We start from the raw sequence: 17,315 nt of genomic DNA on the forward strand, positions 1-17,315 counted from the left end.
AATACGTATTCGAAAGTACCGTGCATCATAACGGTCGCGGGCAACAGACACGTATGATTTCCAAGGCGACAGTTGCCAGGGGGACTGTTATTCACTGACGCGGTGCCAGACACTTCTACACTGACATTTTATTGGCGCATACTTCTGATGCCTGCGGCAGCCACAGTCGTGCCTTGTACATAACATGATGAATGGATGCACTGTAGAAACTACATAAGGGTCAGCGACTTTGGAAAATTTGCAACGAATCTACAACATACGTCTTTCCGGCCTTAAATTACCTTAGTCAGTTTTTCTTCCAAGTCTCTCGCTGTTGGAAATGAACGTAATTCACGGCACATTCGGTATGTCGGCACCCTGTGAAGTTTCTCCCACCAGGATGTTTTAAGTCTGGTGAGATAGGTCAGACAACTCGTTGTGGTTGGAGAGGTAGTTTGTGAATGGCGCCGAAGACATCAGTGCTGCTATTTCAGCTGGCCTCTAGTGCCTTTATACTGCCTGGTGTGATATTTTATTTCATTTCTTACAGACATTGTACGCTCTTATGTGTGAGTCTCGTACCGTTAACTCATTTGTCAAGCTTTGCTCCTATATTCAGTAGGGACTCAAGAAGTTACGATTCCTTGTTATTAGATTGTCTGAAAATTGGAAAAGTAAGCATACTTACTAGGGTATTTTGCCGACAGATAGTCATAACTAGTAGGATTTCTGCTCAACCGGAATCTAATATTTCAAGATGGAGGCTGATATCAAAGGATGTAAATTGGGTTTCAGAATCCCCTCGATTGCAGTTTTGAATCATAAAAGAAGTAACTTGTCTTAGTTCTACCACCCTTTCATAGTGCTACGTTGTGAAAGGTGTTATTAATAACCCTACCACGACCCGAAGATTTCCGTTGTGGACCTAACCTTTTGAAAATACTCCTACGTCGTAAATCATGTTTGTGTCGTTGATCCATGCTGCGACATGAAAAGACGAAAGGCAAGACGTATGACTGAGTTCTACATTCAACATCCGTGATATAAGTCATGACGGATATTTCTTTCTTTTATTGTGGGTCATATGTCCTTCATATCTGCGATACACTACAGGTATCAACAAAGCTCTGGTAAGCTGACCTGTGGAAAGAAAGTCTTCTTGATGAAATCGGTCCCGTTTGGCTGATGGATGTTGTGGCATGACTATAGTCCATCGGCAGTAAACAGGCGTGACATTTTTCAGAGCACGGGTAAACCATGTACACTGCGCCATTCTATTATCTGCGTTGAAAATACGTTACATCATGAATCAACTGCCCTTTTGAGTATGTACATAACAGATACATGTATCTAGATATACGGAAGGGCGGACAGTGCGTTAAGTCGGAAATTCTAGGTAATTCTACTCGGTTGAACCAAGGAGAAACTCATAACCAAAACATATACACACCGCTGATGCAGGATTTCGGAGGCTTTGTCGACTGCACGGAGGGTACATGGGCACGAGATGGGAATAATTACCTGACTGACAAATAATGGATGATGGGGTTTGAGCCAATGAAACGGCTTGTTACAAACCCCTACATCTTGATAATTGTCCATATGGTAAACGTCATCATTCATATAGACAGCCTATTTGTAAGTTTATATAACACATTTTGTTGAAATGTGTTTATCTGTTTTGCTAGATGGTTAGAGCTTGCAATTTAATGCCGTAATTGAATAGATTTGTAGCAGAAGGCGCCCTTAACATGTTCTGGATATGTCGTTTGAGAGTTAACATCCTACCAGTCCATTGACAGTAGACAGACATGAAATGGAGACTGGAAATGGCTCGTATTCTAATCCCAGCCGAAATTATTCATAGAAAACAGGCCTTTAGAATACGAGAGCAATTCCACGGATCCATACCATGTAACAAGAAGACGTATCCATTCTGAAATTCAATGGTTGTATACCAGTATTCCTAACATATCACTCAAGCGCTCAAGGCCAATGCGGTACTAATCCTACTATTCTGTAGCTACTATATGCATGAACAAATACTACTTCTCCTTGAAACATATCCCCACACTCACAAGAACCTAATACCCGTTTGTTGTCATCTGCCACAACTCCCCCTACAAGTGCACGAGTTAATCACAGCCACTTTTAAGATGTCAAGGCACTTAATTACTTTCTAGCGGCAGAAAACGTCTGTACCCGATCTTACAGACCAGCGCTTCGATCCAGGTAACACATTTCATCCATCAGAGACTGCTTCTGGTCCCATTAACCTGAAGAATTACCCCCAGGACTGTCTGCTCCCACTCACATACAGGATTACGGGCGCTGCTGCTGCAAAAACCAATTTCTTTTCTTGTCTAGATTGGTGACTTCCATCACCTCAGGAATTCCGTTTGGACATCAAGTCCTGTCATGTGTTCCTACATGCTGTACCTGTTGAGAATGACTATAACTGCTACAATATCGTAGGCAGATCGGAGATAAAGGTCTAAGTAAGGATTAAAAAAACAGCTTGATGAAGGACCAATATGGATTTGGGCTTGTGGAATTCCATTTCCTCAACACTGTGTTTTCCACGGGCTGAGTAGTGAGAAGGAAATTTAATTCTGTTTCATTAGCGAGGAGGAATGGAAACGTTACCTCGGGCGCTTGTACAACATTACAGCTGCCAACGTCGATATCTTTAACAGGAACACAAGCAAGACTGGAGGTGTGCCCTCTCTATCTCTGTTTTGTTATACAGGTTATATTATGTTTTCTCCTAGATAAGGCTTTTGGGGGTAAATCTTTGCATAGGAAAGCAAAGACAGAGAACGAAGATTAGAAAATGATACATTCAAGTTGCAAGGCTGCAAGTACATTTCAACTGGTGGAATGGGTTGAACATTTTACATAAGAATATACTGAGACGCCCATCGTTTCTTAATGTACGATATCAAATTCTCTCTCTCGCTCTGCTATCAAAGGACATGAGTTGGCACATAGTTGGATGATTCGGCAATACAAACCTTTCCTCACATTGTGTCGAGGACCAGCTATGTTTATGACATGTATACATGGGTACATACGTGCACCACTTCCTACCGCTCTATCAAAGGCACATTGGAGTGCAGAATTGTATAGACTATGCATTCAGTCACACTTTGAAACGTCTGTTACCTTCTCTGCGTTGGCAAGGCCGTTAAATCACACAGACCTCGCAGAAGACTCCCTCGATAAAACTTGAAAGAAATGCCAACAGTCAGTAAATCGATTTCCTGCTTTGAGAGAAGATGAAAAGAGTCACTTTATTATTTCCACTTGGGTTCAACCCGTTACTTTGAGTGATTCTAGCATAACTCTCGTGTCCCTGGAGATGCCTTAATGTGGATCTTCGCTGCTTCTCGACAAGGAATCATCAATACTCATGTTATATATCAACAGTTATCACTCACATAAAATGTATCTGCCATTTACTTGACTCATATCTAAATCATGTCAATGATTGTTTGATAAAATTTGTGTCTTGCTTCAGTGGGAAGTTTTCTCGTAATTGCATCATACACGTAACTTATAACTTAAAACGGGAAACATTTGTGGATTCGTGGACGTCGACGAACATGAGTTAGATGTAATATTCTGGGCAAGAATTTCAAAAACAATCATAAAGACTAAGATTGCTTTATAATGAAGTTTAGAGCGTTTTTTTTCGGCCACTAACACTGAGGAAAGAATTTTCAAAGAAAAAGGTTCACATAGGCTGAAGGTGCATGGTTGTCACCAAACGTATTAATAAAGTTAGCTGGCACGTTGGGTAGTGTTGTTGGCAGGCTAGCGAATCTTGGGGAGCGAGCCAAAGCTAACAAGCCTAGACTCCAGGCTATAATGTACACGCCCGCGAAACAATATGAGCATGAAGTATTCAACATATAGAGTACTCAAAAGTGGCACCAACTATAAAATGATATTTCATTAAGGGATACTGTACTATGTTCCTCACTGTTGGAATTATTTTGCGTGACACCGAGTTTGATTAACCAGTAATATGATCCATCCACAAACTGGTGTTTAGAACCGCTCCAGTCAAACAATGGCTGCCTCGTCTGTGCAGGACGTCCCGACTGGTTTACTAACGTGTCAGATCTGTTTAGAGCCCTTTACCGAGCCCAAACTTCTGCCCTGCCTCCACACCTTCTGTACGGGCTGTTTGGAGAAGTTTGTAGCCGAGCAGAGGGGAACAGAGGACGCGCTATTCTGTCCAACATGCCAAAGTAAGTTCCTACTTCCGGGGGGCGTTGTCGCAGGCCTCAAATCCAACGTTCTTGTACAAAACGTTAGGGGTACGGTTGATGTATACAAACTGCTCGACACAAAGGACGCAGAAGACATTTCTTGCTGTAGCTGTGAGCCGAGAGAGAAGGCGACACATTGGTGTCTGGAATGCTGCGAGTTCTTCTGTACAGACTGCGTGGCCGCACACCAGCGACTCAAGCCGACGCGCGGCCACGAACTTCTCGGGAAGGATGAGCTGAGGGAACGGATAGCAGCTGGGGTGGCAGTCACGACTCAACAGGGACCGACTTGTAGCAAACACAATGGCGAGATTTTGAAGTTTTACTGCAAAACCTGCCGGGAGCCCGTTTGTCGTGACTGTTCCATACTCAAACACAGAGAGCACGTTTACGACTATCTACCGGATATTGTCGGCGACATCAAACAGACATTAAACAAACATCTCTCTCTGGCCGAAGAAAAAATCGACGAATGTACCAAGTCCAAGGATAAGCTGGTGAGGAAGAACTCCCAGCGACGGCAGGCATTAGATGGAGCTGTCCTTAAAGTCACAGAAGATGCAGACCGAGTTATACAGGAAGTATGTGAGGCAGTTACACGAGAAAAAGCTGCTATCATTGAACAGATCAAAACTGTTAGAAAGGAAAATTCGAAGCAACTGTCGGCAACCACTGACCACATCGACAACACACGTAGTCGTGTATCTACAACAGTGGAGTTCGTCAGCAACATGATCAAACATGGTACTGACTTCGACATAGTTAACCTCCAACCAGACGTCACTAACAATTTGGAAACTATTCTGCAGTCGACGACTCAGCGAATTCCTGATGACATGCGCCACCTCAAGTACTATCCACGCACGAAGGAAACTTCTCCAGAAACTTTCTTGGGGAAAGTATCAGGTTAGACATTTTCTTTTCATCACGCACCAATAATGCAACAGATGAGGAAAATGTTGTTCTATTAATGATGTACGTTATAGGATTTTCCCCCATGATTAAGACCAACATGGCTTATCATGGTACAGATAAGGTGATATAAACATGGCAAATAATCGACCCAATAGAACATTTTAGTGAGTTTATACATATCCATCCTTCAAGTTATTAGATTGCTGAACATGTTTACAGTACAATCAAACAGACATCTCATAGAGTGGGTATGCATTGTAATATTGATGTACTGTGGTATTCATAGAATTCAGTGATTAAACATAGAAAATAGAATTGGAGTGTTGGGAATGAGTGAAGTGCACAATTTTGAACGTAATATTTTTGATACGATATGTCCTTTAAGACTTCAACGCGAAGTTCACCACCCTGGGCACGGCCGGCCGTCTGGGCCCCACTACCCTGGGTAACCACTACAGGGGACAGGACCATGAACACCTGGTGACGCTACATGACGGGATACAACACGTCATTGTACCGGGGACGGGAATGTACAGTATAGAGGCGGCGGGTGGGTTACGATGACACATCAACTTTTTTTAAAAATGTAAAATCAGGGATACCTGAAAAACAGGCTTCACAGCCTGAGTTGTATTTGCCCTGTATAAATAAGTAAAATGAAATGAAACTGAAGTTTGTAAGACGCTATGTGTGTTTTGCCTGTATTTCGTGGCGTTACAGCCAGATGGCATTTTTGTCTTGAATGTTCTCTATTGGTGTCTACAGCCACCATGAAATAGCACTTGATGCCCGCAGATGACTGTCTTTTTCTTTTCTTGATCGTACAGTATTGCTTTGAGTGTTAAGTGTCAAACCGGTATGTGTTATTTCAGGCGCCGCTGCTGGTTGGGGCATCAGTGACTCCAAGTCCGCCCGGGGTCGAGGAGCTATTGTGCGAGGGCTGTTTCAAGTACAGAAAGGTAAAGATTGGGAAGATATGCTAACTTGCTTACTACAGAAAGGTAAAGATTGGGAATATATGCTTATTTGCTTACTACAGAAAGGTAAAGATTGGGAAGATATGCTTATTTGCTTACTACAGAAAGGTTAAGATTGGGAAGATATGCTTACTTGGAAGATATACCACCAGGTAGTGCCCCCTGGTGTTTATACCCTCATTCCTCTAGGACGGCGCGTGCTCTATGCGACCTAGAATTTTACAGAGCGCTCAAAGATAAAAGACGAATCTTTTTACACTTTGTGTGTTTTTGTTGTCTTTTCAGTCATATATTTCTAACATTACATTTTGCATTACATTTTTAGTATCAAATCAAGGGGTACACAAATCCAATGCAGGTCGCAGCGAAATCGCCGTCCAGTGGAATGCATGGAGGTCTTACGATTAATCCAATGGACATTGATCTTTCATGACTTCATGCTGTCAGCTTTTCGACGTATTTCTTTTTTTTTCGCAGGTGAAATTCTGAAGATCCTAGTAGGACAGGAAGGTAGTGAGAACAAGGTGAGCTGCGGAGTCGGAGGAGGAGGTGGAACGTTTGTCACCAAGGCCGACAACACGCCACTCATCATCGCTGGGGGTGGGGGAGGGGGGCGAGGTCTACGCACACGGATGGGAAACAGCTTAAACGACGGCACCGTGTCTTCTTCTGGTAACAGAAGCTACGGGGGTGGGAATAGTGTTGGGTTAAGTGGTGGATCTGAGGGGCATGGGGCGACAGATGACAGTGGTTACGTAGGAAATAGGACAGGAGAAGGCCATTGGAGGGACACGGTTTACAGCACACTCGATGAGTTAACCGGGATTGAGGCTGTCCCTGGTGGGGGAGGGGGTGGGCTCCTCACAGACGGGGGTAGCTCCACACACTACGGCGGCGTTGGGGCTGCAAACGGCGGTGAGGGCGGGAAGGCGTTTCTGAACGGTGGGGAAGGAGGCCGGGGCACTCATAACAACGCAGGGGGAGGGTTCGGCGGAGGGGGAGGGGGTTTTGGGTCAGGCGGTGGGGGAGGGGGTGGAGGGGGCTATTCCGGGGGAGGGCGGGGGGTGAGCGGTGTGGATGGAACATGTGGGGGAGGGGGAGGGTCTTTTAATGCTGGCAGTGATGTGAGTGGGGAGGACGGTGCTAATAGCGGGCCGGGATATGTCCATATTGTGCGGGAAATCATGTAACAAAGTATTCCTCCCAAGATCTACAAATATCCTAACCAAGACCACCATGAAATATTTTTGCTCAACATTACGGGGACTTTTTCATGGAAGTCGTGGCGGGTCACTGACTGCCAAAACGACGGGCACGGCAAACGCCGTCGCCTTCCGTTTTACAGTAACGTTGGGTAACATAAATTCGTGGGGTACTTAAATTCGGGATTTTTCGAAAACGGGGTATTTAGGGATATGTGCTAGATGAAAAATCAGTAATACCGCTAGAAATGCAAACTTGACAGACTAACGCATTCAGAACACTGTCTGAAAAGCTTCGATAAGCAAGCATTAGAAGGCGACGAGGACAAAAACTCTCCGTCCCTTATTGGAACAGTCTGAGGGCTTCGTGGGAGAATCACACTACATCGTTTTCGGCTGGTTTATAAGACAAATGTCACATCCGCTTCCTGCTAAACACAATCATTTACAAGACAATTTATTTTCTTAAAATTGCTGACCTGCAATTGGACTCTAAGTGTGATCAATCATCAAAACCCCTCTTTGTTGCTACAACCTACGGCACGTGTATTTTCCCGCCGCCATATCATTACCCAGAATCCTGTTGTCAAGCAGACGACAAAGGTTTGTGAGGATCACTTTTTTGTCTAAATGGTGCGTGTGATTGTGGACTGAGGACGATATTTTCCTCAAAGTTTGCTCCTAACACAACAAGGAATACATGGACATAGTAGTATTATCAATGCTACGGCATCCGGCTAACTTGCCATGAATAATGTACACGATGCCATGACGGTGGATGTCGACTTTGACGTTCTATAGCTACCGACTCAACACAAGGGTTGTTCCCGTAGGCCTGATGTGTGCGGTACGGCCGTTTTTTCGTGTATTTTTTTACTTGGACACGTCTATATCCATAGCACTCTCCTCAAGCCAAGGATGGAACGAATAGCTGCTGTATAAAATGTGATTAGCGGTAAGATATTCAAGACGAATCTTCTCTCCCGAATTAATGTGCCCCCCTGTCCGACAGCACCGTCATTGTGCGTGCGGCGGACGGTAGTTTCAAGTTGAAATATTATGGTGTCAGCACGACTAGAGACAAAATCTACCATATGTATGATTAGTGCAAATATAGTACATGATACTGACAGAATAATAGAAAAAAAGGATGGTTTATTGTTCTGCTAGATTGATTTCAGTCAACCATTATCGGAAAAATCCCGAATTTATGTTACCCAACGTTACAGTAGATTCACCAGGTTGTATCATTTCAGCCAGTAGGTACCCATGTGAGTAATGAGGCTGTTGTAACGCACTCGAGGCACCTCCTCGAACACGGGACCCCCATTTTTCGTCTCTTCCGAAAGACGATGCAGCTCCGACAAGGATACCCTTCCCGGGATTCGATCCGGGGTCTCTCGGATCCAACTAATTGGTAACGATCTGTAAACACCAGCTAAATGAACTGTAAGGTTGTAAATACCCTGCCCTTTTCTTACTTTGCCCTTTTCTTACTTACGCTATCACTGTAACAGCCTTCTGTTCTGAGCGATGTGGGTGCCCTATTCCTCTATCCTCTCCTTCCAATCATCCCAAGCCACCATCACAACCGGGTTACGTCTTACTACACCCCGACTGTACGGAAGCGCCCCCTAGTGATTTATATTTGAAGCTCACCCTAAACCAGCAATGTACTGTAATACTTACTCGACATGACAGATGTCGCTGTGAGATCGTCAGCAACTACATTCAAAAGTGCTTGAGACCGTACGTTCACGAATTCAATGCGCTTTTTCTTTGCCTTGCTGTTTATATACAGGAGTGAAACAATAAACAGGACATCGCATGCGTTGTGAGTTGTAAGTTAAACGTGTTTTCTTCTCATTTTGGTGTGATTTGGTAACAGATAAAGGTAACTCATTTAAGGCATTACACTGTGTACTTCACATGTTTCCGATGTCAGCGAATTATGTTGCAGCTTTGTTTTTAGGCCAAGTTTTTGATTTGGCATATTTCACAGAAAAGAAGACATCTGGTCATCAAACATCACGGACGCTAAATCTAGTAACGTTAGTATTTTTTCTGACTGAATGCATATTTTCACAGTGTTTCTGCGTGTGTTTCTTGTTCTGATAAAACAATGGAGCTCAAGCTGACAATGTTTTGTTTTACCTGGCAGGTGAATGTGTTTCCTGTTGTGCTGTTGTGTGTGTGAACAAGCAGTAAAGAAACAGGCATCTTCAAAGCGAGGACGTGCAAACAGAGATTGACCTGTGGCACAAAGCAATCACACTGGAGCGCGATGCTCTGCTTGAGAGTACAAACTAAGATAAATTGCGAAAACAAACACACGGGAAGAGAACTGGGTCATCAGTTGCGCCCTGTTGAAAAAGCACAACAGGGCGGGGCAACCAGGGGTCCGTTATGTACGACAAAACACAGAACACATCGCCTCCTGCAATAGTATAAAGCAATCAATTGGCCATAGCATGTTTGAGCTAGGCTATGTACCTACACGCACGTATATAGCATCTTATGAGAGTCAGCAAACACTGTGAAGGTGTATGCTCACATTATCATCACCTCACCTATCTGTAAAGTCACTCATTAGAATTCGACATGAGCCTTCAGTAGGACCATAGGATATCGGCCCATAACAAAAATCCTGTTGCAAAACTGTAACTCTCCTGTCTGTGCATCGCTGCTGTATAAATATAGCCCATTTTCATGACGACGACTAAATTAGATATATATTAAGTTGGTTACTGGTTACTTTCCAAAGAAGTACTCTGCACAGTGTACACCCAACGTTGCTACTGGGATATCCTGACCTGATTGAAATCTACGTCATTAAACTGTTACTAATAAAAATACACTTTGCCGTACTTTGTACCCCTCAGGAATGTACCTGGCCATTTTTAATAAGTAATTCAGTCGTTTTGTACCCAACCAAACGATCGAGCAAGTAGAACTCAGAGACTCCTCTCGTAAAGACAAATCGGTACATAAGCTGTGCAACGATCTTCAACATAGGAGAACCTTCTAATGATGACATAGATGTGGAGGTTTACCATCGGACGGTACCACATCGCTGTACCATCTCCCTTTATCAGGTAAGACCTACAGTAAAAGTTGTTTTCGAGTTAAAATCCTCTGCCACATTTAAGTACTCACCTGAGCTTTGCATACACACGGTTTCTTTCTGTATGATCTGGGGCTTTGTCAGGATTGTTACCCCCTTTCTCTCTCCTTTCTAGACAGGTATGTCTGTCTGTGCAAAATAGATTAAAACGCTGCTGAAGTCTTCTATCATTTGGTCTTTCCGGTACGTAGATACATTTAGAGACTATAGCAATTCGCCCCTGTCTTCATATCATTTCCTTAACTGACGGTTAAATTTTGTTCTGACAAAAGTTCCACTGATCAACAATGCAAGAGATAGTTATCATCTTTATTTGTGACGAAGGATCATGAATGCTTGTTAATCGTCGTTAACTTTTGGGTTGCTGTGCTTCAAAAGAATCACAGGTATGTATATATGTGACCCTTGACCTACACTCGGAAACGCCCATGGTCGAAAACAAACATAGAAGGAGCAAAGGTCACACAGGATGAACACAGGGTAGGAGAAATGCAAACCTGGGACAACTGTACTACAGGATCGATGTGCTCGTGTGTTTGTCTGGGTGTGTGTAGGTGTGCGCGTTTTTGCCCATGTAACATATGTGTTACGGCGAGTGTGACGTATGCGCGCGTGTGTATTTCTATGTGTGTGTGCCTGTCCGCGTGTGCGTGTCACTGTGTGTGCGTGTCACTGTGTGTGCGTGTCACTGTGTGTGCGTGTCACTGTGTGTGCGTGTCACTGTGTGTGCGTGTCACTGTGTGTGCGTGTCACTGTGTGTGCGTGTCACTGTGTGTGCGTGTCACTGTGTGTGCGTGTCACTGTGTGTGCGTGTCACTGTGTGTGCGTGTCACTGTGTGTGCGTGTCACTGTGTGTGCGTGTCACTGTGTGTTTGTGACACTGTGTGCGTTTAAGTCAACGTGTATGTGTGTGCTTGCGCGCGCACTTGCGTGTGTGTGTGTCTGTTTGTATATATATGTTCATCCGTGCGTGTGTAGGTATGTTTTGAAAGTCGAACGCAGCAGAAGAACTGAAAGGGGCAAAAGTAGTCGCAACATTAAATTTTACGCTTATTTTACATGACAGTTGTAAGAATGTGCAGGGTCAGCCCAATGTCTAGGCGATTCTTCTCACGTGCTGCATGGCCAACTTCCTGTACCAGACCTGCACACCTGATTGAACCTGGCTGTTTGACGGGTTCCTTCGCAAACATGGAGAATAATCAGTACTCAATCTGTGTACTGCCCAGTACACGAGTCATGATCTGACGAGACTTTGATGGGTTGGTGGACTCATTGCATACCATCTGCCAGACCTTGACACCCTCTTCAGTAATCAATCTGAAATGTTTTGAATGGACGATTAAGTCCACGGATATTCAACAAACGTTTCTGAACTGCTCGTATTAGTGACAGCTACTTTGACAATTCTCATATGTAACATTGGTGTACTTGTGCCCTTGTAGGGCTATATATACTTAAATTGATGAGCAGTCCGTCTTCCTGTCATCTTCAGACCAGTAAGATTGACAGAGAATCAGATACGAGGCGGCCCTTGCCGCCCGGCAGTGCTATTTCTGAAGGTGCAACATTCGGAGTCCTCCCGCCAGACGGGTTTCAGACGACACCACCGCGTGCGCGGTTTCCAGTAGCGACGGGTCAGGGGAACAGGTGAATGGTGAGGTCAGAGGTTACGTCAAGTCGACACGCTCTAGTTCCTAGTACACCACGTACACCTTCCCACAATGCCTTGCAGGGTCTATCCAGGCCAATGAAACGTTTCCCAGCATTCTAGTAGCTGCCGGCAGCTCTGAAGTGTCCCAAGGCGGGAGTTCTCTAAACCCGGTGTATTCTCTTCACAAAACCAAAGTGTCCCCGCGTTATGCATGGCTGACCCTACGGTGTTCAACACGTACAACTCCCGGCCATGGCAATGGTCACCGGCCAGAAGGTAAGTAATAATCGATAGATACTTCAAATCTGGGTTCTTTAACAAGGGGTGGGGTTGTCAGTGAAAGGCCTGGATCTACCGATCGGCACTCAGTGTGTGTTTGCTGTGGTGTCGTGTGGCTGGGAGCAAACATGCCAAATAATGTACGGTGAAACCCGAGATGCGACGAGAATAAGGGCCGGTCTTTCTTCTCCGCAAAACCTACCCGGCTTTCGCTATTTACACCCGGCGTGAAAAATACACTGGGTGGAACCGTAAACAGAGATGAGCTGGACAAAGTTTTCTGTGGGTCATGACACGGAGGATATAACCTCCCCTCAGATGGCAACCATACCCAGATACAGATTGTAGTCCCTTAAGCCCCTACCCCCCCCCCCCCCCGTACATCTCAAGAACCAATCTTGATGAATGAACGTAACACAAACTCCCGAAGTGGCTCTCTTTAAGCGGAAGCACCCTTAAAACGTGTAAATCCCGAGCAAAGTGGGTCTCTATAAAACCCGATCTAATCGATCACGGATATGCTTGGAGAAACTCGGACCACATCAACACTTCTGCGGCGAGAATGCGCCAAGACTCCCGTCAGGACGATGCTGGGAAGTTCTAAGAAAGCCCAGGAATTGACCAAGATAGCCAAGACGTTATACTACACGCACGGGAGTCCAGCGATGAATATGGCGCCAACATTCTCCATATCCCGCCGGTAAGGTAACACGTTCCGCAAAGTCGAAATAGAGCAGAACACAGAGATTGGTTTTCATCTGTTTTTATTTCCTAATCTATCGCTAACAATCACAGTTAGACTCAGCATGGCTAAACAGTACCTTCCTGAGTTTTCCGAAGGCAACAAATTTTAAACTGAAAGATTTCTTCACGGTGGATCAGTTATGGTTCTTTATTTGTGTGTTTTTATAACGAAGAATGCGTGTCTGTCGTCATGGCCTGTTTAATTTGCAAGCCTGGCAGAGTAGATACGTGTGGACGCTGATCAATACAGTCATGGTAGAAGAGAAGGATCTGGGAACATTTATCTTCAAAACAAACTCGGACTAACCCCCGTGAGTCCGGGCACGGCTTGGTTTGGACAGACGCGCCATCCACTGTTCTCAGGCACTTGTTGTATTAAGATATTCTCCAGAATGTATTCGAAAGAGCAGAAAGAAAACAAAGTCGCAAAGGAAAACGGAAATGAACAGTTTTATTAGATTTGATAACATCCAATGTAAATATTGATCAAACTCTTCAACGATATGAAAGAAGACATCGAGATTATGAGATTTTAGAATCCCGTTCAGTTCCGACGACTTGAAGCAGAAGAATTAGGTTAAAGGCATAATCTGACATAAGACAACGTCTACCCCTAGAAGAGCCGTTACGGTTCGCGGTTGACAATGGCGCCGATCAATAAGACGTATTTACACGTAAATTGGGACAGGTACATGGACCTGATTTCATCATCATTTCATTGAAGACAATACACACATTGAGCCGGAAAGGGGGAGGGCGTCCGAAAGAAAAGGTTCCGACGTGAGCCAGTCTACCTATCGACCCTTAAGAGGTCGGACACGGTGTGGCTTTCAACACATTAAAAACACAGAATCGATTATCGACACGAATTTATCCGCGTGGTGAGTGAAAGAAAACACTATTTGTCACGCCAAACGTTCACCGGCGATTTTTAGAAAGGAGACGGGAATTTCCCAGGTTCTCCGAGAAGAATTTGGTTGTTTGTTCGGGGCTATTTGAGGCCGAATTCCGAGGGAAGTCTGGAGTGAGCGCCTCGGGTTCCATGTGCACACGAGTAAACCGACGTGTTTCCTGAAAGGAATGCGACTTTGAAGACTTTCAGGCCACGTTTAAGTCACATGGTGCGGAAGATTTACGCGAGAGAGTGCTAGCAGTGATCCGGAAACAAACGAGGGAGCTCTAGAGGAGAAATCTTCAAGTTGCATTTACTTCATTTCTTCTACCCTCATGCACCAATTTGTAGTGAAAGGACAGCCTTACAGTTACAGGAGAACACCGATTCTTGTTTGACGGGAAAAGAAAACATAGAGAAAACAGACATTTATCCTTTCTACTGGGACATGACCAAAGCGGACCTTTCGGCCGTATCCTACGTGATTAGCCTATTGCGTCATGTCTCTTAACTACCGACTGTTTCCAACCAAAAGCACAACAACTCCTCAAACGATTTGTTGCGAAAACATATCAAAAAGGGCATGTAAACGCCGACAACACTGGCTACTTGTGATGACATAAAAGGTTTCCTTTCCGTTTCAAAACACCGTCTGCGTGTACTTTTTGCCCTCGTATCGACTTCGTCTCAACCACTCGAATTTCCTTCCATCTTCTGTCCTCCATGTTTCTGCAACATATCTATTTATGTCCTCTGTCGTTGTCCCGTAACCTTCCGCGGCCTTGACGAGGTCGTACTTGAGAATGAGTTAAATCGACCATCCCGCAGTCAACAGGTACTCCATCCAGCACTAAAGGCGCCGAGTCGCCGTGTTGAACCAGCTTTCTGTACGGTCATGAGCAAAACAACACGAGTGGACTTGAGTTTTCGAATGCATTCACTGAAATTCAAATTCGTTCAAATTTATGTGTTTGTTAATTGGTCGATACAACAAAGCGATTATTATCATTGGATAGGAGCCTTCAAAGATGATTATGTATAGTAAATGCATGCTTTTTATATAATGTTTCATTTCACAACATACAAGTCGTTTGAAATTTAGCCCACGTCAGATTTATCCATGCCAGTACAGTATCGCCTCCAGATTTGAACGCCAGAAAAGTTCAGCAAACAGCGTTCTTCGCGGGAACACGTTGGTGACATCAGCAAACAGGGGGTCACTTTCAAGACCGGCCGGCCGGTGACATATGGTTCTGGGCCCGAGGCCGTGTGATCAGCTGCTCCGGAACACCACGACTCGGCTAGCTGAGCTCTGTTGTTACCATGCAAAAGGGATTTAGGGCTTTCATTGACAGGGACCTTTATGGATGTCTTAAGACATTTCTTTTCACCTATGTATTCGAAACAAATCTATGGCCAAAAGAACCAAAGTTGGGCTGGGAATGAAGTGATGGGTAATACAGTAGCGGAGCGATACGAGTAAAATTCTGTCGCTTATTCCATCATATTTCGTAATTTTTCTGGAAGAGAGCTGAGTCTTGCATACAGAGCGAAAGTTGCCAGACATTGAACGAGACACGAAAATCTTGTCCGGTTTTACTCAGATCAAATTCGACGAAAAAAAAGCAAGGTGTCATGTCGTTCTGTAGCAATCCGACAGGTGGCATCGCGTGTGTCAAACCGCTCAGGCTCAGCCGATATATATATCCACGCGTTTCAGAAACTTTGGAAAAAATTAAAATCGCCATCACCAGACAAACTGGAAATAACTTGTAAATATAGATTCTACTAATACATGTAGTATATACAAAATGGCCAATCTATTAGTCAAGCATTTCAAACAAGAAAATTCAGCAAAACAGAAAGTTGAATCTATTGTTGCATTCCTTGTTATGTCATATATAATTTGTCGTCAATCTTCCAGATCTATGTGTGTGTGTGCGTGCGTGTGTCTGTGTGTGTCTGTGTGTGTGTGTGTCACGAGTATACGTGTGTGTGTGTGTGCAACGTGTTTGTGTGTGTCTGTGTTTCTTCTTCTTCTAAGATACACCCATCGACATTGGTATAATCCGAGGGCAGCATGCATCTTTTTCTGTTCATCTTCAAGTCTGATTGTCAATTAACAAAAGGAAGAGGGAGTCCATTGACACATTGAGAGTTGGTACGGACCTGCGTCATCCTAACATCATCCCATCCCATGACGTAAGAGTCGCACCCACCATGTGATAGTGGGAGATTAAAAGCTTAGCAGTGTATAACACATGCGGCCAATAAGGGGGGAAAAGAGAAAATTGAGTTGAACTTTAGGACATGAAATTATAATTCAAGGGAATGCGAAGATTTGTCACGAACTAATTAACGTTAATGGTGAACTATGCTAACGTTATATGTGCTACACCAAGTAACATGTTAGAAGTGGGCGGCTCATATCATTCCATGACGTCGTCAGGAGTCGATGACGTCGCCGTGTTGAATCTTCACAGATGGGGTCCCAGGTAGGAGAATAAAGCCGTTAAAAGCGTTCTTGGTGCCGCATGAGTAAGATTGAATTTGGCGGCGTGTGTGGCAGGTGGGAGCGGCATCACGTCACGTGACCTGGGGGAGGTGGACAGGCCGCCATCTTGCCCAAGCAGCCATTGCTGTGGCGTCAGGCCCGGTACATCCTGTCACGGGGAATTCAACGATATTCAGCCGATCTTAGGGACTAAACTCAGCGGTTTGTGTCTTTTCTGTGTCCCAGGATGTCGGGGCAAAGCGTGACAGACCGCCTGTCCGCGGTACAGCACAGCATCACCGGCTCGGCGCTGTCCAAATCGGTCGGTAAAGCCACCACACATGAAGTCATGGGCCCCAAGAAGAAGCATTTAGACTGTAAGTACGACATTTACGTGATCTTCATTTAAAACTAGATACAGCCTGTCTGGTAGGTGATGCGTTGTTAAGATTGGTGTAGGGTGTTTTCGCCACGTGTAAGACGTGACAGGCGAGGAACCTTGGAGACACGGCGCGGTGGGCGCCCAAGGCTACCCCGTCCGCCAGGTCAAAGGTGCGCCTGGCGCAATTTTCGCCCCAAATCGAGACCATCCCCACCCCAAAATCGGAGCTATCTCCTAACCTAAACATTTCATATTTTACACACAGTACAAGAAAGTGTCTTTCTTCGTGTTGGGAATATGAGAAACGCCCCAGAGATCGTGAGTGACCTCCATTGAGCCGATTAGAGGTCGGGTTGTATTGGGTTTAGTAGCAGGGGGCCCATTGGGGGGAGGGGT

General features: G+C 44.8%; 2 protein-coding genes across 14 annotated transcripts in view; both read left to right on the forward strand.

Annotated features, from left to right (window-relative positions):
- The first annotated feature begins 4,054 nt into the window (after positions 1–4,054).
- Positions 4,055–7,338, forward strand: LOC136428799 (uncharacterized). The gene is made up of 4 exons (XM_066418592.1): positions 4,055–5,162; positions 5,557–5,721; positions 6,044–6,130; positions 6,626–7,338. Exons 1-4 carry the CDS (start codon positions 4,055–4,057, stop codon positions 7,336–7,338), a joined length of 2,073 nt encoding a protein of 690 aa, XP_066274689.1.
- A 2,950-nt stretch (positions 7,339–10,288) lies between these two features.
- Positions 10,289–17,315, forward strand: part of LOC136433113 (phosphatidylinositol-binding clathrin assembly protein LAP-like) — a 44,766-nt gene continuing 37,739 nt past the window's right edge. For 10 of the 13 annotated variants that reach the window (XM_066424940.1, XM_066424959.1, XM_066424992.1 and 7 more), the window contains exons 1-2: positions 12,911–13,107; positions 16,784–16,914. In XM_066424940.1, the coding sequence (XP_066281037.1) occupies positions 12,926–13,107; positions 16,784–16,914 (313 nt within the window). In that variant the 5' untranslated portion in view covers positions 12,911–12,925. Of the gene's footprint in view, positions 10,446–12,292; positions 12,405–12,910; positions 13,108–16,464; positions 16,539–16,783; positions 16,915–17,315 lie in introns of those variants that run through there. The other 3 variants (XM_066425030.1, XM_066425022.1, XM_066424977.1) reach the window with 3 other exon arrangements.

Source organism: Branchiostoma lanceolatum, chromosome 1 (assembly GCF_035083965.1).
Source record: "Branchiostoma lanceolatum isolate klBraLanc5 chromosome 1, klBraLanc5.hap2, whole genome shotgun sequence".
Taxonomy (NCBI): domain Eukaryota; kingdom Metazoa; phylum Chordata; class Leptocardii; order Amphioxiformes; family Branchiostomatidae; genus Branchiostoma; species Branchiostoma lanceolatum.

Coding starts and splice junctions, on each gene's coding strand:
- LOC136428799 (XM_066418592.1), top strand. CDS start 4,055: ATGGCTGCCTCGTCTGTGCAGGACGTCCCGACTGGTTTACTAACGTGT. Junction 5,163..5,556: donor TTTCTTGGGGAAAGTATCAG/GTTAGACATTTT, acceptor ATGTCCTTTAAG/ACTTCAACGCGAAGTTCACC. Junction 6,131..6,625: donor GCTGTTTCAAGTACAGAAAG/GTAAAGATTGGG, acceptor TTTTTTTCGCAG/GTGAAATTCTGAAGATCCTA.